Raw genomic sequence first — 21,837 nt, 5'->3', positions numbered from 1 at the left:
AAAAAAAAAAAAAAAAAAAAAAAAAAAAAAAAACATAAACATGTTGAATTAGTACAAATAGACAGGACCAAATAATATCAAATAAAGCAAAGGGGGAAAATACTTCTAAAAAAACCAAAAAAGTTTCGTGGTGTAATTTCTTTCTTGGGGGGGGGCGGGGGGGATCTTAGTTCCCCTACCAGAGGTTGAACCCACACCACCTGCATTGGGAGCACGGAGTCTTAACCACTGGACCACCATGGATGTCCCAATTTCTTAAAATGATAATTCTATTTTAGTCTTTCAAACTGACAGAAAAGAATTTGGAACAGAGTCCCACATTAACATGACTTTATTGTTTACTATATAGTGAAGGGTCTCAACATTTCTGAATCATGATCCTCCCCATTTTGGGGGGTGAGAGTGGAGCACAAACAATTACTCAGACCAACCCTCTTAAGCAAGCACTCTGAAGCAAGCACTCAGTTCACTTCCTGTCTTGTCCTTTTAAAATGGGGATATGACTGGTTCCATCATTCCCTCTCCTCTACTGCATTATCATCACACACTTCCATCATTTCTGCTGATTACACGGAATCTTACTACAGTGTTTATTTCCTATCTATTTCTCATTTTGAAGATAGGGCTTATGTCCAAAATACAATAATGAAAAACCATGACATGGCAATTTGGAAATAACATTCCACGAAGACAATTTTGTCCCTCTTCAGAGCCCTGGGTAATGCACATCCCACACCCTAGCATGTTTGTATTAGAATAAACACCTTGGGTAAAGAATTGTTCCACCTTAATGCATTTAAGCAAAATGCTAAAATGAATTTTCAGCTGAGCTTTCACAATGCTCTTTGCAAGCTTTCTGCCTTCATTAAATTGTCAGGAAAATGCAGGTTGATTTATTATGGACAATCACATCCATTCTCTGTACTGCTTTGCCCAAAGAAACCCAGGCCCAACATGGTAACATCAGAACTATTCACCTCACATTTTCTCTCGAAAGATAAAGAAAACAGAACCATTCTGCCTTGCTCTTGAAGAAAGGCAGAGCCTCCCCAAGACCCTCAGAACTCCATCTGGCTCCAGTCTTTCCCAGAATTTGCTGGCCCAGAGACAAAGCACATTTATTTCAGATGGATCAACACTGTCACCCGGTGGACAGTCAACTAGGCAGGCTGAGGCCTTAGCCTTGCTCTTGGCTTGAAAGGCAGATACTGAGAGCCAGTGTTTGAATAGGAACCTGTTTGTTTTAGGTGATCATGAGTAATTGTTGATATTCTCTTACAGGGAACTGGGAGGACCTCAGCTGACAAGTCTTTGATTTGGATGTCACATATGAGTGCAACTTAAGGTGGACATACATTTTCATTGTGCTACTGCTTTTTTTTTTTTTCTAAGCTACCAGTAAATTTATAGGAAGCACAGACTATAAACCAAGCTTGCACAGTCTACCAAGACTCACAGGATCAAACAGGCTTGCAGGAGCAGGGTAATATTTGATCACCCGCCAGGTCTGTGGGAAGACTTCCCGATCACAGAGTAACATTCATTGTTCATTGTTCATAGTGACAGGGATGTGTATTTTGAAAACTGAAAACAGATTTTTTTTGTGTGCATATGTGTGTTGAAATCTGAGGAAGTTATTCACTTTACCGTAGTGAAATCAGTGGATGAGCTACCTTTGCTTTCTCTATTTGGTATATATCTCAAAAGACATGTACAGATGCAGCCTCTGTTCCATCTCATTTGTCTTAAGTCTCTTTCTCTTGTCTAAACTGTCATTTGAACACTTGCAACAAACTGGCTTACCTTCATATTAAGGTAAGAGGCTCTTTGCCTATAAATATTAGTGTTAGCAACATCCTAATTATTACAACAGCAGTCATGTTTGTTACTCCTAAAATTCAACTTTTATAAAGTACCTGTAGACTAGCAGATGAAATCATGGTATTTTTTTAGCTGGAAGGGTCCTGTGAGATCATCCAGTTCATTGCTTCTCATTAAAATCATATAAGGAAGCTTTTAAAAAGCACTGATATCCCAAATAGCCAGACAAAAGAATGCTTATTGTATGAATCCTTTAAGATGAAATTCTAGAAAAGGAAAACCTAATCTATAGTGACAGCAGATCAGTGATTGCCTGGAGATGAAGTTGGAAGGACTTACAGCTAAAGAGTCAAAAGAAAATTTGGGGGGTGATGGTAGTATTTTCTATCTCAATTATACAGGTGGTTACATGAGTCTATACATTTGTCAAAAGTTGTTGGGACTGTACACTTAAAGTGAGTGCATTTATATTGTATGTAAAATATATCATAATAAAGTTGATGTAAAGAGAATACTGATGCAGGGTCTCACCCACAGAAATACTGATTTAATTGTTCTAGGGCAAGGTCCAGAAATCATTATTTTTTCATGCACCTAAGGCATCAGCCAGGGTTGAGAGAGAGCCACTGATCTAATCCAGTCCTCACCTCTACCAGTTGAGATTAACCCAGGTTATAATGGGAGATGCAGGACTAAAAATCAGATCTATAGGTACCTTGTGCCCCAAACCTTTACCTTTACTAATAATATTCCTTCTCTCTGGAACTTCTTTCTCCTCCTCCTTCTTCCTACCTCTTTCTATCAAAATCCCTCCCACCTTTAGAGCCTAGCTCACATATCACACTTCGCAGGAAGCCTTAGGCTGCAACTCTCTCCACTGGACTAGAAGATCCGTGGCAGGAGGGACTGTGGCTTTTTTATTTTTGTATCCGCGGTTCCCAATACCGTGCTTGGCACAGAGCATTCAATAAACATTCGTTGAACTGAAAAATTCCTGGAAGGGAATTAACATTTATTACATGTCCATGATGTGCCGGGAATTGAAATAAGCACTTTACGTACATTATTTTACTAAATTTTAAAAATTTTATGAATTGGTTATCATTTCCCCCTTTGGCCACCTCAGTGTTAACAGGGTATCCAATTTTTAACTTCACTAAGAGTAATTATAAGGATAATCCAACAGTTATAAGAAGACCTGCAGTCACGGGGGTACCACAGAAGGTTGTGATTCAAGCTGATTCATTTCTGCATTCCTACTAGCCTACTGTGCACTCTGTGAATTATTTCTAAGTCTGGCAAGCATCATACACAACAGTCATTTAAAAGAGTTATATATCTCAAATCACATACCAAAAAAATTCCTGGGATGACATTGTGACTTTGAACCAGAAGTGGACTTTTGCTGCCAGTAAATTTAGATGCAGAGATGATGTTGTATTTGATCAATCGAAAGGAATCCAAACAACACTGAAAAAAGAAAAAATTGTAAAGATATTAAATCCCAAGTAACAAATCTTTTGCTCCCTTCATCAGTATTTGTATCTTTGAACCAAAAATTCCAGACTCTATCCCCACCACTCTATTAGAAATGCCTTCATAAGCCACCAAAGACCTCTCTCTGTATTGCCAAGCCCAGTGGACAATTCCATGTTTCTTTTATTACTTGACCGCTTTGTGGCATTTAAAATTTTTGAATCGTACCTTTTTCTCTGTCTCCTGGGCTTCTGTGGCCCCATTCTCTTCTGTTTTCTTCCTATTTCTCTGTCTTCCATCCTAGTCTTTGTCATGCACGCCTTTTCTCTACTTGGCCTCTAAATATCTACTGTACTAAAATCTCCAGTTTTGTCTCCCACCATTCACTCTCTTCACACAGTCCTTGGGGAACCCATAAGTTTAACTGTTTATGTCTACACCAAGTATCTTCCAAAGCTAGTGCTCTCCTCTGAGAGCCAGACCTGTAGATTGAATTGCTTACTTCCTGATGTCTCCATTTTGATGCCACTCAGGTACCTCAAGTCAGCATTCCCAGTCTAATTTTTTCATCTTTTTCTTCAAATATTGTTATGGCAGATTAAAGATGGCTATAAATCCTTTGCCATGCCACTCGTCGAGTGTTGGGGGTCTATTTCCACTCCTCTGGTCTGGCCTTTGGCATGTTTTGACTAATCACATACTGCATAACTGCAGAGATCTTCAACTTCCATTTTCACCTCTTGGAACACTCCTTCTCAAAACACAGACCCCATGGTGTGAGGAAATCTGAGCAGCTTTGTGCAAAGGCCCTCCTGAGGAGGACAGAGACCCCTGGCCAGCAGCCATAACTGAGCTCCCAAATGGCAGAAGCACCACCTGCCAGCCATGTGAATGAGGCTGTTCTTCAGTCCTCCAGCTGTACTCAACCTTCCCCAGCCAGTGCTACCTGAAGCAGAGTCAAGCCATCCCTGTTAAGTCCTGAGCAGGGTCATGAGCAAACATATGACCATTGCTTTAAGATTCTAAGTTTCTGGGGGGTTTGTTATGCAGTGATAGATGACAGACATTTCTTCTTCTCCTCCTCCTCCTCCTATCTCAACAAGGGGCACTGCCCATTCTTCTAATTGTCCATATGAGAAGCTGAGGGACATTTTAAACTCTTCCCTCGCTCAACATACTAAACTTTATAGAGTCTTGCTTCTAATTCTCACTCATACTCAGCATCCTTTTCCATCCCACTGTCACAGCCTGATCATTTCTCACCTGGTAAAATGTAGTAACAGGCCTCCCTGTCAGTCTGAAATTTTCTGGATCATTCTGTCAAAATGATCCTTCTGAAATAAAAAATGTCTTCATGTTACTTCTCTGCTTAAAATCCTTTAATGAATGCTCTTACCATCAAGGAGAGTTCAAATTCCTTATTAGATCTCACAGTCAGGCTTTCATGAACCTCTAGCTGCTAGCTCTTTCAACATGCACCCCTCAATACTGATTTATTTCCAGTCTCCCAAATTCATCTTCCAATTTCCTATCCTCTTGCCTTCCGACATGCATTTTTCCAACATGCCTTCCAAAATGCAGTTTGTGGGAAATGTTCTCTACCAAGTTAATTCTTATTGGTCCTATAAGACACTTCGTGCCCGAATGTTCTGTTCACACTTCTGATCCATCACTCAATTCACTGTACTGTGCTTGTCTGTTCTCTGGATTGTCTTTTCCTCATGGACAAAATCAGAGTCTAATTCATTTTTCTACCTCTAGTTCCTGTCACATGCTCCAGCATTTGTAGGAACTCAGTAAATGTTGGTTATCTGATTTAATGAATATATAGAACTGTGCTGTCAAAAATGCTCCTTGGACTGATTATATCCAAGTAGACAGTGTTTTGGAATTATTTCCTCATTGTTAAAAGGGTTCAGCCAGGAATGGCTTCTTTTATCAGCTGCACTGGCCTCTACAATTCCTGCTGGGCAAACATACGAAGCCCCTTCCACACCTCCTACCCGTACAAGCCCAAGCACATATTCCTGAAATGCTAATATGAACCATTCCTCCCAATCCATTCACCTCATTCAATTCCACTCTTGCTTCCCTTTGCTGCTGATTTTCTTACTCCATACTGCTATATGGCATGCTGTGGTGCTTATGAGCACAGGTCCTAGTGTAAGACTGCCTGGTCTGAACCTCAGCCCACCAACTTCCTAAGCGAGTAACCTTGGACAAGTGACTAACTGTCCTTCATCTCAGTTACTGACCTATGTTCAACCTCATATGCAGAAAGACAGCTATTTAGAGTTCTTTTGAGAATCAAATGATATCACAGGTAAACAGTCATTGCAACGCAGTAAGTACTCAATAAATATTTGCTCTCTTGATCTTATTCTGACTTTGCCATTTCTGATCAGTTCAGCAAACATTTACTGTCTATTAGTTGCCAGGCATGAGGGGGTGGTGAGGTGGGCAGGCACTGTCCACACCGAGGATATCAGAGCCCTTGGGTTTGATGCACTTTGTTGTCATTCCAGTGAGGAGCTGAATGTTCAGTAAGAATGACAATAGAATGTTAATTGCAGTTTAACAATGTAAGAAGAATGCTGGTCTGTAAGATATTTGCTATTTCCTCTTAGAAATGGGGAAACTGAGGCTTGGGAAATTCCATAATTTGACCAAAAACACACAAGTAGTAAATGACAGCTGGACTTTGAACCAGTGTGTATTGTTTTCTATTATTGTACTGCTGCCTCACTGACTTCTGAAGATGAAATACCTATAGCATACTTCTGAGCTGATTTATGTCTATTAATAGAGGGGATAAGACATGTAACCCAATAGCCAGAACAGACATCAGAATGCTAAATCCGGATCTGTCACTCTCAATGTGACTGTAAATTTTCTGACTCCTTTGTGCCTCAGTATTAACATCTGTAATGCAGGGGTAAGTTCACATTTCCACAGAAGTTCTAGGGAAGTTATGAGGCTTATAAAACCAAGTTTTGTGGGACTTCTCTGGTGGTCCAGTGGTTAAGACCCTGTGTTTCCCCTGCAGGGCACATTGGTTCCATCTCTGGTCAGGGAACTAAGATCCTGCATGCCGTGTGGCTAAAAAAAAGCCAAGTTTTTGTTTAGGGGGAAAAAAATCAAGTTTTGTGTATTTTAATTATGCTTAAAGAATTATTAAAAGATGAAGTTTGTTTTTAAAAAAGTTGCTTAAAACTGGCATTCCTGGGTAGCTAGAAGAGTATTTTTTATTATCATTAAATTATTCAATGTTGGCTTCATTATCTTTACCCTGAACCTGAGGAACTTAGTATTAATAAATGTGAAAAATACCCAATTATGTTTGTTGAAGTCATGCTTTTTGATATGTCTTGATGTCTCCCCTCGTTAGAAGCACATTTCTACATAATGATGGTTATATATTTACTTGTCATAAGAAAATCCATGCTTGCAAATATAAGACAGTATATCAGTACTTGCCTTAATGCCCCCCCAGATCTATTTTCAATGTCTTTTTTTCCCCTTTCTCATTATTCTCAAGCATAATGTTTATTAGTGAATTTAGATACAGGCCAACTTAGAAGTGGATCTTCTTTTATGGAAAGAGAGGCAGATAATTTCAATAGAGTATTTTTGCTCTGATCAATTGTATACTCATTATAGTAAAAGTTTATATATATGTGTGTATGCTACTGTGTGCATGTAGTGGAATAGTTCATATATTCAAAAAATATGAAGAATAATAAAACAAACTACTACCCAGCTTTATCAAATCTTAATATTTTACTACATTTGCTATAAATATATATATAGTTTTGGCCGCGCCACATGGCTTGTGGGATACTAGTTCCCCGACCAGGGATTGAACCCGGGCCTTCGGCAGTGAAAGGTGGAGTCCTAACCACTGGACCAGCAAGGAATTCCCCATTTTTTTCATTATTATAATTTTAGATATAACCAAAATTTCCAAGGAGTCTTGCCTGATTTCACTCAACTTTGTACCCTGATCTTGGTATATGCCATTCTCATGTATGTTATACAAATATGTCATAATCCATAATCTATCAGGGTTAAGATTTTTAGCTGCCAGCAACAGAAACAAACTGACTAATTTAAGTAAATAAACAAAAATAAAGGAACTTATTCAAGAACTTAGAAAACCTTTGGAAGGGTGGAAGAATCAGGTTTGCAGGCTTCACTGTCGGGAAAAACATCCAGTGGGGACACCACAGTCACAGCTGTGGTGGAAGAGACTCTACAGTTTGCACTGCCGGCCCTGACCAGGACACGGCTACGAGAGCTACAGCCACTGCAGCTTCTGGAAGCCACTGGAGCTGCTCCTCCCACCTAAAGGGGGTCTGGGCAGCCTCTGCAGCTGCCTGAAAGTCTGGGGCAGGCTCTTGGGATTGGTGGAGCCTGAATCATGTGCCTGGACCCTAACTTCAGGAGAGACTGAGAAAGCAAGAATCTGGCGTTTTGGGCATCTAGAGTGGAAATGCGCTCTGCTTCAGCAGGTAGGAGAATCCCCTCATGTGGAAAGTAGGTTCAGAGGCTGGATGCTCAAAACAAATTAGCAGTTGTCCACAATTTATACATTCTCTTGTTAACGGACCTTTAGGTAGTTTCCAATTTTCCACTATCACAAATTGCTGCAATGAAATTTCTGTACCTTTTTTTTTGTACATAAGACTTTAATTATAATGTAGTTAAACTTATCTACCCTTTCCCTTATATTTGTGAGGGGGTTTCTTGTGTTTAAGAATTTATTTTCTACCTCAAGGTGATAATGATATTCTCCTTATGCTTCTTCCACATGTTTTATTATTTTGGCTTTTTATATGTAACTCTTTAGTCTACCCGGGGTTTATGATGGGAATTGGGAATCTAATATAGATAGTTAGATAGATAGATAGATAAGCAGCTGTAGCACAACATTTGGAATAGGCCATTATTTCCTCTCTGGTTTGTAATGTTATCTCTGTTGTATATCAAGTTTCCATATGTGTATGGGGCTGTTTGAGGCTATCTGTTCTGCTCCATTGGTCTAACTAGCCTGGTGCCAGTACCACGATATCTTAGTTACTAACACTTCAAAAAAGGTCAGCAAAGCCTCCCTTTGTTTTTCTTCAAGTGTATTAATGTTACTTCTAGAATTAACTATCTTACACCCCAAAGAGCAAAATGGTAAAAAAAAAAAGAGAACATTTTCATGTATGGTTTGTATGCAACATGAACCACAAAGAGCAACAATACCACCTTTGCCAGTGGCTGGACAGTAGCAGAGAGCTCAGAGAAGGAGGCAGGGAGTTATCATCAAAGACATCAGGTGTGTTTGGAGTTAAGGCTTTGATCTCCCACCCTGTAAAGAACAGGCTGCTAGGAGCTCCAGTCTCAGTGATACTCTCTTGTTTTCCCATGACCACTCACTCCTCTATCCCCATGTTTGCCTTCACAGGGGAACACAGAGTGTATCAACATCAGGGCCCCTGGAGACGCCTTCTGAGCATCCCTGAGTAATTTCCAATGTGCCAGCTAGTGTGCTAAGAGAGGTACATGATTGCTGAAGATCTAATAGCTAGTATGCTCTGCTAGTGTGTTATCAGGATCGTATACTGTTGTCCCTCTACCAGGTGTCCTCTGTGCACAGGATTGGGCTGGAAATTGAACTAGAGCATGCAAACCATATGAAACAACGATTGCACATCAGATGGGCTTTCTTGTGCATGGAGCTTATTTTTAATTCATGGGCTAGGTGAATACCGGATTAGGTGAATGCTGGGTTAGGTGAAGACTTTATGGTTTTTTAATTCAAGATTTAGAGTCCAACTGTAGATTTAAAAGTTTCAGTTAGGGTTTGCAGAAATAGGCCATTATTGAATTGATATTCATCTCTTCAAATGTCACTGCAACTTGTATAGCCGAGCCATAAAAATAATTCTACATTTAAATATGAGATGATTGGGCTTTGATTTCTTACAACAAACTTGAAAGCCATTTTAGAGCTGCCTCACACAGTGCCTGCTTGCTTTATCATTGTAGATTTTAAAGGATTTGGACTTCATTATTTGCTCCCAATTCTAGCCTAGGGTCAAGGCCCTCCATGATCTGGTCCCAACCCTGCCTATTCTATCTTCCACATTCTAAGCATCAGTGAAACCAAACTGCTTAGCATTCTTCTGATTTGTCCGCACCATCCCTCCTTCATGCCCCTGTTCTGCTGCTTACTCGCTGGGTCTTTAGGGGTGAGAAGGGCTCGGTGGGATTAAATATTGTTACCCCTTAGGTGTGTCCTGGATATTAAATGAAATCTTGCAAGAACACTGTTTAGCATGGTACCTAGTGTATGGTAAGTGTTCAGTAAATATTTACGGTCCCTGACCCAGTATCCAAATTCTCCTCATCACTGGAGACCCTACTCAAAGGCTTCCTAAAAAATCCTTTAAAAAAATTTCTCCCTCCTCAAAACTTCCTCAGTGTTCCATCTATCTATACTGCTCCGACAGCACTTTATTCCTTATTTTCCACTGATTAATGGCATACATTCTTAATCTCTCTGTACAGACTTGAAGCCTTGGAGGGCAGGGACCAAGTCTGTACTGCTGGCTGTGACTGTACACCTGTGGGTGGAAGATGACAATTATTGGTTGAATGAAGTCATTCCATGGTCAGGGGTCTGGTAGCACTGCTTGTTTAGCGGCATTAGCAAAGTCTGCTGACAGTACTTCAGGCACCGGAAACATTTCCCTCGCGGCATTTACCACTTTTCTTAAAATTCATTGTCTTCACCAAATGTGAAGCAATATTAGGATTGAGAGCTCTAGGGATTCTCTGCTCCTGGGAGTCCTGGCAGGTGTCTGCCCCAAATCTACCAAACCTCAGTGACAGGGAGACAATGTCAAGTTGATTCAATGTCTGCTGAGCTCCAGCTCCCTGGTTCGTAGACAGCTGTCTTCTCACTGTGTCCTCCCATGGTAGAAAGGGGTGAGGGAGCTCTCTGGGATCTCTCATAAGAGTACTAATCCCATTCATGAGGGCACAGCACTCATGATCTAATCAACTCCCAGAAGTCCCACCTCCAAACACCATCACATGGGTTTCAACATATGAATTTGGAAAACAAATGTTCAGTCTATGGTATAATATAAACAAAAAATCTGTGGGGTCCTCTGTAATTTTTCAAGTATAAAAAGGGTCCTGTGTCCAAAAGTTTGAGAACCTCTGTCTAACCCTTTTCCATATTACAACCTCAGTCATAGTATATTCCTAGTTCAACTCTAATTACCTCTGCCTTCAACACTAAAATAACCCTCATTCTTTAATAAGTAGTGGGAATCATTAACTGGAGTGATGGATAGAGAGAGTCTGTGAATGGTACTGTCATTTGTCCTCCAGTATTTCATGTGGCTCTTATCTTCTTTTGTAAACCCTGGACACTGATTCCCATGTAGCCCTGGTCAATGAAAACTTGTAAGTTCCATGTGGGCAATAGTACTCCTGATATCTTGGCTATAGGAATATTGCTTGGAGCCATATATGTGTTTCCCAAAGTCCAGCCTAAATATTTGGATACTATGGGGAAGATAAAGAAGTTCTGTCATTAAGGATCTAACTATTCTCCAGTTACAAAAGGAGATAATAATATATTGTAAGATAAAAAGTTATAGGATGTTTTTGGACAGAACTAAAATAGGTAAAGAATTACAGAAGAGAATGTGGCAGGGGAGTCACATTTAATTTCAAGAAAGGCACTCTCCAGGAGAACAAAAGAGGAGAGCATTGTAAGAGTCATTGATGAAGTAGTTTTGAGATAAAAGGATCCTTTGCTCTATGAGCTAGTGTCTAGGATAGTGCATCCCAATCTCTTGTGAGAATCCTTTTTTTGTGCCCTTTCATGATATTGACCTCTCTAAAGTCACCAGGGCCTTCTTTTTTTTAAAAAAAATATTTATTTATTTATTTATTTATTTTTGGCTGCATCGGGTCTTAGTAGCAGTGCATGGGCTTCTCACTAGTTGTGGCGTGTGGGCTCCAGAGAGCGCGGGCTCAGTAGTTGCAGTGTGTGGGCTCTGTAGTTGCAGTATGTGGGCTCTCTAGTTGTGGTGTGCATGCTTAGTTGCCCCGCAGCATGTGGGATCTTAGTTCCCCGACCAGGGATCAAAGCCGTGTCCCCTGCATTGGAAGGCGGATTCTTTTTTTTTTTTTTTTTTTTTTTTTTTTTTGCAGTACGCGGGCCTCTCATTGTTGTGGCCTCTCCCGTTGCGGAGCACAGGCTCTGGACGCGCAGGCTCAGCGGCCGTGGCTCATGGGCCTAGCCGCTCCGCTGCATGTGGGATCTTCCCAGACCGGGGCACGAACCCGTGTCCCCCGCATCGGGAGGCAGACTCTCAACCACTGCGCCACCAGGGAAGCCCTGGAAGGCGGATTCTTAACCACTGGACCCCCAGGGAAGTCCCACCAGTGGCCTTATAATATCTAAAATCAATGGTCTAGTTTAAGACTGTACTACTTGATCTTTATTCAGCAGTTCATATAGCTGACCAAACTTTTTGTTTTGTAAAACTTTTTTCTCTCCTTACTTCCACGTGATTATTCTCTAAAGTATTTTCTCCTTCTTGTCCTACCATTCTTTTGTTGTTTCCTTTACAGAATTTCCCACCATTGTTTCTTATAAACAAACAAAACCCCCAAACATTAGTGTCCCTCTGGGTTGTGTTCGTTTTTTTTATCCTTTTCCCTGAAGTACTTCATTCTTAAGCCTTCTACCACACCCAAGCCCTAATGACTCTCATGTCTATATCTCCACACCCATATTTCTAACTTACTACCAGATATCTCTGCCTGGATGCCATGCAGGCATTTCAAACTTAAAATGCCCAAAGCTTATCTTCCCTTCCGTCTCCTCCAAGACCTCCTCCTCCTCCTTTATTCCCTATCTCAGGGAGTGGTACCACTATCCATCCGGGAACCCAAGCCAGAAACCTGGCTTGGCGTGTCATCTTCAACTCCTCCCTCTCCATATTCAGTGGACCATTAAGTTCTCTTAATTCTAAATTAGACATGTTTCTGCAATCCAATCTCTCCTCTCTAGCCCCCAACAGCCTTCACATAAGTTCTCATCAATATTGTTATCAACAATAACATATTAGCAAGTTTCCCCTACTAGCAGGCTCTGCCATTTCCAATTTTTCTTTCTTTAGAATACAAGCCATCAGACTTAGGGATATCACTGCTGATAAAAGTTTAAAAAATGGTTTTGAGAACAGACATGGTGTGGGCCCCCCTTTTTCAAAAAATTTTCAGGGCACAAGAAACCATCCTCTACTCTGTTATTTCATACTAATAATTTTAGACTTATTAAAAGACTGTTCAACTTCAAAAACTAGCAAGTACCATACTCTCAGAATAGAATACAGTTCTTTAAATATATTTGGCTTTTAAAATAAAACACATGGATTTACTGGATGGAAACCACTGCTCTAGAATCTAGACTGCCATCAGAGTGATCTTTCACAAAGCAAAAATGACCACGTTTCCCTAGCTTGCAGACATCTGTATGTATTATATAACCATATACATTTATCCACAGAATCTACATCAATATCATTTTACTGGCTTTTAATGGCTACACAGTACTATTCATTGTATTGTCATGCTGGTGACATGTCTGTCGTGGTATATTTTAAGCATTTTTTAAAATATTAAAATTTAAATATCCCTTGTCACATATCACCTTGAGACCTTACAATAAAAGCCACTCTTCAGGATAGCATAGAAGGCTATTTACAATCTGGTCTCACTTCACCTACTCCTCAGCAAGAACTTCCCCTAAACATGCCACTGTCAAATGAAAAATAATGCACAACCTAAAAGTTGAGAGTTATGTTTTATTCGGCAGACATTCTTAGGACTTCAAGCCCAGGAGACAGCCTTTCAGATAAACGCTGAGAAAACTGTTCCAAAGATCAAAAGCAGGCAGCCAGGATATATGGGAGTTTTTGCACCACCACCACTAGTCGGAACAAAGGGCTACTGTTAATAAAAGAAAACTAGATATCCCAAGTTAAGGAATTTAGTGTTTTTGTACGTATGGGAAGATGCAAGAGTCTGGGCTCACTGAAATCATTCCTTTGATATGCACCTCAGCTATCCGGGTCTCTCAGTCAGGAGCAATTCCCTGCCCCTTCTCCAAGGGGACATTCGTCAAGGTCTGTGTTATGGTCTGAATTGTGTTCCCTCCCTCCAATTCATATGTTGACGCCCTAACCCCCAGTGTGACTGTATTTATATATCTGTATCTATGCCATATCATCTATACATTTAAAAATAGTTATATAGCACTTTTTAAACCATAAAGATATGGAAAAAAATCCTCAGTATTTCCCTTAATGTCAAGCAAACAAGCTTTCCCATGTTTTTCTTAATATATTTCTTGTTAACCCATTGCCAAAGGTCACAAAATACATGTGTGCCTTAGGATATTTAGGCCATCATATAATACACACAAATGGGAAAATTTCAAGAGCATTGCTTATTAACAGCAATGTTGGCTAACACATATCACTATTGTGTCAAGTGTTGTGCTGTCACAGGTGCTTTTTCTCCATTTTGAAATTTAATTTCCATATCCTATGATGTGGTACTATTATTATCCTCATTTTACAAATAAGGAAACTGAAATTTGGAGCGATTAAGTGATTTGTCCTAAGCCACACCACTAACCAAGGACTTCAAAGAAAATAAGATGGAGGCTAATTATGTTGCTCAGTTTGGAATTAATATTTTCTCACCAAAAATACATTTTTGGGACAAAATAATAAATATATCTTATTACATTGATTTTACAATAGGAAAAGTCTCTCTCTAAGGAAAAAAAACTTATTTTTGTCTGCTTATCTAGTTAACCATCTAAGACAAAATGACTTCATGTGATGAGCTAGAAAAAATATTCTCGTCTATGCTGGTATTGAATTATATTTAATACAGGTTCTTTTAGATTCTTACTTAAGTTTTCAACATTTCTTATTCCTTTACCCCATTCAACTTCCTCTTATAGGGAAAACCAAATGAAGAAAAATGTGAAAATAAGGAGTGATGGGCTGTTAAGTATAATTATTCAGTTATCTCAGACTCTGCAGTGTCCTGGAAAATTATCATCCAGCAAATATTCACTACCGTACTGTCAAGATATGTTTTTTTTTTTCTATTACCTTGAAAGTTTCATTTTCTTGCCTCTTTTCAGAAAGAAAGGGGGAAAAGTAGAGTACAATCCCTTTGCAGCAAAGAAACAGTATTTTGTGTTATCAGTGTACTTTAGCATTACTTTTTTCATTGAACAAATTTTGACGTTGATAATTCTGTAGATCAACTTATACCTCAAACACCCTTTGTCAAAATTTATCTACTGACCCTCTAGGATCCTGTGTCTACTGGACTGGGTCTGCGGTAGTAGCCATGGCCCAAGTGTTCCCAGAACTTATAGTGGAACTGGGAAGATTCACAACAAAGCTTGAAGGCATTTTTCATACAGCAGATCTTAGTTATAAGGATGCTTTTGGCAGTAGCTTTGCACCACAACCAGGGTGAGCTTTGATTCCTCCTGAGGTTGACAGCCACATCCTTGCCCCCAATCTTAAGACCTTTTAGACCCTTTTAAAAATCTTCATCTTTATGACAGACTAACTTGGAATAGAAAATAATAAATGTTGTAAGGAAAGTATTAGCATTTTATTTTATTCTTATTTATTTATATGTCTCATTGAATGTCAAACTTTCTTGAGGGTACTTTTTTTTCACTTTTGTATCTTCCACCAAGAAAAATTACTTCTAGTCTACAATCAATACATATTTACTGAACTGATTAGGAATTTCAACTGGAAAGGCACAATACAGAATTACTAAATTTCTGGCACCTCATTACTTGGGTTTGGATTTTAACTCTATTTACTTCCTGTATGACCTGGTGCAAGTGACTAAAACTCTCTAGCTCTAATTTCCCCAACTCAAAAGTGGATTAAATGAGATAATGAATGTAAAGTACTTGGCACTTCTTAAGTGCTATTTATACAATGAGTATTTACTGGGCTCCTACAATGCTTTAGGTTAGAGGTAGGTGCTGGGAATAAGAGTACAAAACAGGCGAGGTTCCTGTCTTCATGGAGCTCAAGGTAGTTGGAGAGACACACATAAAACAAATAATCACACAAATAAATTAATTACAAATTGCCATGAAAAAAAGTTAAGAATTCAATGCGTGGTTGTATGAGCAGGGCCTGATATAGATTGTTGAGGAAGGATTCTCAGAGGGAGTGGCATTTAAGCTGAAACTTGAAAGATGAAGAGATTCTCTATTTCCTCTCGTTCCTCAACTCTCTAATCTGGCTTCCATCTCTCTACCTAAATAGCTCTTGCTAAGGTCACCAGTGGTTTCCATGTCACTACAATATATACATCCGGCATTTTTCATCCTCTTACTTGACCTCTTAGCACTCAACGCAGTTGATCACTCCCTCCTCCTTGAGACGCTGCCTTTCCTTGGCTTCTCTAATAATAGACGCCTCCTGATCTCTTATCCTCTGACTGCCTCTTCAGTCAGGCCCCTTTGTAGGTACATCTCCTTAAGTGTTTGGATAGCCTCACCGTGAGCTGTAATTGTGAATAAAAACTCAGTCCTTTTGAGTCATAAAAAAGAAGTGTGTACATGTGAAGGCATTTTTTCGCCCTTCTCCTCGCTTACGGTGCGCTGTATAAAACCACGAATATAAAACTTTCCGGTTCCAGTCGAGAGGCCCCTCTCCCGCGCGCGGGCAGCGCCTGTCCACAGGGCAGGCACGGGAATTCAACTTGACCCTAGCAGGCAGGTTTACCCGAGACGCGGGACGAGGGTGTGGTCAGATTTCGCGCGGTTTTCCCGACCTCCTCGGCCACGCCCGCCTGAGACGAGCCCGGCCCAGCTCCACGCGCAATCCTCACAGTCGAGTCCTCCACCGTCCCAGCATTCCCCGCGCCCCTACCATCGAGAGCAGCTTCCGGCGTCGCTGGTGTAGGTGGGTGAAGAAGGAGCGGGCCCTCGCCGCCCTGTCTTAGTTCCTCGCGCTCTCTCGGGCAACATGGCGGGTGTGGAGGAGGCAGCGTCCTGCGGGAACCACCTGAATGGCGACCTGGATCCAGACGACAGGGAGGAGGGAGCTGCCTCTACGGCTGAGGAGGCGGCCAAGAAAAAAAGACGGAAGAAGAAGAAGAGTAAAGGAGCTGCCACAGGTAAAGGGAGTTTTTATGTCTTCCCAGTCCCCGCCGGGATGGCCGAACGGCTCGACTCAGGCCCGGCGGGGCTGACAGGGACTAGGGACTTAGAATCCTGGACTGATTCCCAGGACTGAACGTGTGTCCGGGCCGAGCTGCAGATTTCCAGCCCCGGGGAGAGGCGGCTACTCGCGTGGTATTAGGGACCTGGTGGGGGAGGGGTGGAGAAGAGGGTGCCTCAGCTTCTGTGGGGTCGTTGGGCCGGAGCCCCTGCATTGCCGGCGCTTAGCTCCCACGCAGACAGTGCGACGGACCTGAAGCCGTGCCCAGGGCCCAGCCCTCTCACCTTCCTCGCGGATTGGCCTCCTCGTCAAAAATCTGGTTCTGACCCATACTGCCGCCTCCTTGCTGGAGCAACGTGGGACATATTTTCGTCGAGGGTTGGGGGTGGAGTAACCGAGTCTTAGCGCCTCAGCAGCACCTCCCCCCACCATCCCAGTTTACGGAGAGATTTGTGTGGCGCGCAGCCCTTTTGGGGTGTGTGTGTATGTGTGTGAATGCCCACGCGCTCTTGTTACTGAGTAGTAATAGCAGGATGTGCGGTGGTGCGACTCTTCACCTGCCTAATCCCACAGTATCGTCAAGCTTTTGGGCTTTTAGGCCTGGATTATGATGCCACTTGTAGGCAGTCTGGGTAGGATATTCTGTGGGTCCGAATGGAGCTTTTCTAAATCTACTGGTAAGGCAAGGAAAACAGCTGAAAGTTTTCAGTTGGATTATATTATGAGTTAGAAACTTAATTGTTTGATTGTGAGAAGTCATTGTTTTTGTTGCATCAAGGCCTTGGTTTTAGGAAGAGTTATTTGTACTGTTAAAATCAGCCACAGAAAGAGTGAGAGGGACAGTGGAGAAGCCAGAAGTGATAAAGTGGAGTTGAGAGAGGTTAGAGAGGGTTAACCTGTATCCTTTTGAAGTTTTCATTAGATGGGAGTTGAAGAGGGAGAGCTGTAGGGGCTAGGATGCTTCCAGAGCAAAATTGAATCCCAGGATATAGTCTGGTGGCAGTTCCTGGCTTTCAGATGAAGTCCAGACTCTTCAGTTTGTCCTTTTAAGGTGTTTAGCAGACTGACCCTAATATATCTTTAACAGTTCTATCTCTCAGGATGAATTCTCTGCATAGCCAGCATGTCACTTCATTATGTGCTACACGGTAATACTACCTCTTTTTACGCATACATATTACTCATATAGCTACATTCTTATCACTCCTACAGCAGGGCCTGCTCTTCTTGTGCTTAGCTGTTGGAGAAGTTTGTTTTTTAGTAATGGAATGTCTTTTCATACTTATTTTTATTTTACCCAGCCCGGCTTGACAATTTCTTTCTTCCGGAACCCCTGAAGCCCCCAGGGCCCCACAGAAATCCTCTTACTAAGGCCATCAGCATTTATGGCCCATCTTAAGTCCTTGCTTGGTTAATAAATTATTTGTTGTAGTCTAATTGTTAAATACTTTAAAAAAGTTAAAACTACTTAAGGGTAGGGAACAACTTACAGTTTAACTCCTAGCACAGAGAATGTGTAATGAGTATTTTGTTGAACGGGCAGTACCACTTAGATATGGAATATTTTTCTTAAATAAATTTTATTCTGCTTCAAGTAATGTTCTGCTTTTGTTTTATGAACACTTATCAGGAAGACTTAACATGTTTTTTAGAATCCTTAGAACATATTTTAGTGGGAAGATCTTTATTCGATTTGATTTATGTTATTATATTTGATCAGCAGAGCAACAGGAACCTGATAAAGAATCAGGAGCCTCGGTTGATGAGGTAGCAAGACAGTTGGAAAGACAAGCATTGGAAGAGAAAGAAAGACTTGATGACGATGAAGGTAAATGGTTAATTTGATTTTTGTGGTTAGGAAAGCAAGAAAATATGACATTCTTTAACCAAAGTTGCTTATTTGTCCATATAGTCCAATATTCTCTGATGTTTTACTTAACTGATGTTAAAGCCTCAATGTCACAGATGAAAAGGAAAATGTATTTAGTTATTAGCAACTCTTTTAAAAGTTGGATATGTTGAATGCTCAAATAACACAGATCTCAACTTAAAAAATGTACTTAACAAAAGGCCGAGTAGTGGGTATTAATAAGATAAAATTGAATGCCTGTTTATTTAACTAACTTTTATTGAACAGCTAATATGTACTAGGCACTTAGGATACTTTCATCCATTCTCATTTTACACTCACAAAAACCAAGCAAACAGGAAATGATAGTTATATGATTTGCCCAATGTGACACAGCTAGTTTGTGTCGAATAACAGAGCCAGAGTTTCAAACCTAGCACCTGATTCCAAGTCTATTCCTTTTACTCTATCAAAGGTACTTCTCTTTATTGTCAACGGAGCATGTTGGAGTGCTTCTCAAATCTATTATGAATTTCCTGACCCCAGATCCTTGTGGTATTTTGGGGCTTTTGCCAAAGATTTCTTTAAAGACAGCAACTCTTGGAATTGTAGGAATTGATGCTATCAGTAAGACAGTGGAGGGAGTGATTAGTTAGGAGAACTATTTTTATTCTACAGCCTCTTTTGGCAGAAGAGGAGATAGGGCTTCCCCATTCTTAATTATCTATTGCTATGATCTACTGTTCTGCCTCAAGAACTGCCAGCTTGGGCTTATGCCTTCCAGTCCTTAGCAACAAATACGTGCTGTACTTTATCATGTTAGGATAATGCAGAGCAGTTGTTTTTCCTTTAGAAGGATAAATTCTCTGCCTTCAAGGAGCTTACAGTCAAATTTAGTGGAAAAAAGTGCCAAGAATTGTTACCAAACCCGGACACCAGGTTGCGGCAAAGGAAAGTACAGTGTTTATTGCAAAATGCCAAGCAAGGAGAATAGGCAGCTCACGCCCAAGAGACCTGAAGGCTTTTAGAGAAGGGTTTTTAAAGGCAACATTAGAGGTGAGGGTTGCCAGGTGCCTGATCAGCTTGTGGACATTCTTCTGATTGGTTGGCTGTGCAGTAACAGGGTGACTTTTTGGGAATCTCAGTTATAGTTTTCTGGTTTCAACTGATCTGGAGTCTGTGTGCTGGTGGTCAGCATGCAGCTAACTTTTTCCACCTGGTTTGGGGGGGTTAGTATCTGCAAACCAACTCAAGGATATGGTTCAAGATATTATCTGTAGCCCTTGAGGAGAAACTAAAGGTCCTTTGTTTTTAATGGCCAAACTATTATTATTTAGTCTTGTTTGATTGTTTTCCTTTGTTTTTGCATTTTTCTCATGTCTCTGATTAAATTTGCTCTTTGGAACTCAGGGTTTTTTTTTTTTGGTACGCGGGCCTCACTGTTGTGGCCTCTCCCGTTGCGGAGCACAGGCTCCGTACGCACAGGCTCAGCGGCCATGGCTCACGGGCCCAGCGGCTCCGTGGCATGTGGGATCTTCCCGGACCGGGGCACGAACCCGTGTCCCCTGCATCAGCAGGCGGACTCTCAACCACTGCGCCACCAGGGAAGCCCAGGTCCTTTGTTTTTAATGGCCAAACTATTATTATTTAGTCTTGTTTGATTGTTTTCCTTTGTTTTTGCATTTTTCTCATGTCTCTGATTAAATTTGCTCTTTGGAACTCAGGGAAAGCCTAAGAGTCTTTTTTTTTTTTTACAAAAGAGGTGGGAGACTTGGGGTCAGTCCCTGAGAAGGCCCTCCAGGGTCCTGCTTGGTTTCAGATTCAAGGGAATAGTTAGCTTTTCCTTTTCCTTAAGCAAATCTCTTGTCCATTCTGCCTTGGTCTATGCTTCAGATTATAAACATATTTTGAACTCTTAACAAGAAAGGTATTTGTAAATTCAAGGTAATATAATAGGTTGCTGTTGACCCACTGTGTGTAGAATATCAATCACAGTGCTAATTTGAAGACAGTGCCTGCCTTGTTTCATTACACCTCTGCAAAGTTATATGAATCTCTTGACATTGAAAGAGGAAAGTTTGCTTGTCAGAATGGAAATCTTCAGTGTACTAAAGAAGATTTTAGGAATATCAGATATTTAGGAATTTAGTTTTCTCCAGTTTGGGTTCATTGTTTTCCTAATTCATTTTGATAATCAGGATCAACCAGTACTGTTAAACTGTTGTGGGCTTCCCTGGTGGCGCAGTGGTTGAGAGTCCGCCTGCCGATGCAGGGGACACGGGTTTGTGCCCCAATCCGGGAAGATCCCACATGCCGCGGAGCGGCTGGGCCCGTGAGCCATGGCCGCTGAGCCTGTGCATCCGGAGCCTGTGCTCTGTAATGGGAGAGGCCACAACAGTGAGAGGCCCGTGTACCGCAAAAAAAATAAACTGTTGTGAGAAGTCTCTGAGAAGATGGAAAGCTAATATTTCAATATCTTTTTTCTAAAGGAAAACTGATTATTGTGGAGAGACAAAATATAGAGTTGGAAAGATATACTGGTATCTGCAATAAAATTTATTGAAATTTGGAGGTGGAATTGTGGGCTGAATGCTGATGGAAAGCTCATTGGAAGGAATGGGACTTAAAACCAAACAAAAGAGACCATTTTGGGGCAGGACAAAGTGTAGTGAACAGTGCAAACTGGCTTCATTATAAGACGATTCATTGAGGGAGCTTTTGAGCAGTTTTTTTCCCGTCTTTCGTTTGTTTATTCATTCATTATTTGTTTCCTTCCAGTTTTATTGAGATATAACTGGCATACAGTTCTGTGTGAGTTTAACGTATACAGCATAATGATTTGACTTAGATACATCATAAAATGATTACCAAAATAAGCTTAGTGAATATCCTAGTTATTTGCTCTTAGTTATTTTAGTTATTTGTGGGTAGATTAGCATACTTCAGAAATGATTGTTGAAATTTATTGAGCAACATTTTTAGAAATTCAGACACTTAGGTCTATTTTTGATACCTTTATTTAAAATATTTTAACTCACTGTTTAATCTTGGTCATAATCGTATTCTTTATTTTTTCTCAAAGTTTAAGTGTATGGTCATTGAGCTTCAAGCAAAGTTGTTATGAAAACCGACAGGCAGATCATGGCTATTTTGTATATTCTTTTGCCAGCTGTTTTTTTAAATAGTTCTTATTTTTGGTCATCAGGTTCTTTTTTTTTTTTTTTTTTTTTTTTATAAATTTATTTATTTATTTTTGGCTGTGTTGGGTCTTTGTTGCTGCTTGCAGGCTCTCTCTAGTTGTGGCGAGCGGGGGTTACTCTTAGTTGTGGTGTGCGGGCCTCTCATTGCGGTGGCCTTGGCTCCAAGCGTGCGGGCTTCAGTAGTTGTGGCACG

General features: G+C 40.7%; 1 protein-coding gene across 2 annotated transcripts in view; it reads left to right on the top strand.

Moving 5' to 3' along the window:
- Positions 1–16,312: 16,312 nt before the first annotated feature.
- Positions 16,313–21,837, top strand: part of METAP2 (methionyl aminopeptidase 2) — a 28,877-nt gene continuing 23,352 nt past the window's right edge. The window contains exons 1-2 of one of the 2 annotated variants that reach the window (XM_024754394.1): positions 16,313–16,551; positions 18,316–18,423. In XM_024754394.1, the coding sequence (XP_024610162.1) occupies positions 16,401–16,551; positions 18,316–18,423 (259 nt within the window). In that variant the 5' untranslated portion in view covers positions 16,313–16,400. The remainder of the gene's footprint in view (positions 16,552–18,315; positions 18,424–21,837) is intronic. The other variant, XM_024754395.1, reaches the window with a different exon arrangement.

This window comes from Neophocaena asiaeorientalis, unplaced genomic scaffold, assembly GCF_003031525.2.
Source record: "Neophocaena asiaeorientalis asiaeorientalis breed wild unplaced genomic scaffold, Neophocaena_asiaeorientalis_V1.1 scaffold92, whole genome shotgun sequence".
NCBI lineage: Eukaryota > Metazoa > Chordata > Mammalia > Artiodactyla > Phocoenidae > Neophocaena > Neophocaena asiaeorientalis.
Note: the sequence above shows the minus strand (reverse complement) of the source record. Positions and strands in the feature narration are given on the sequence as shown.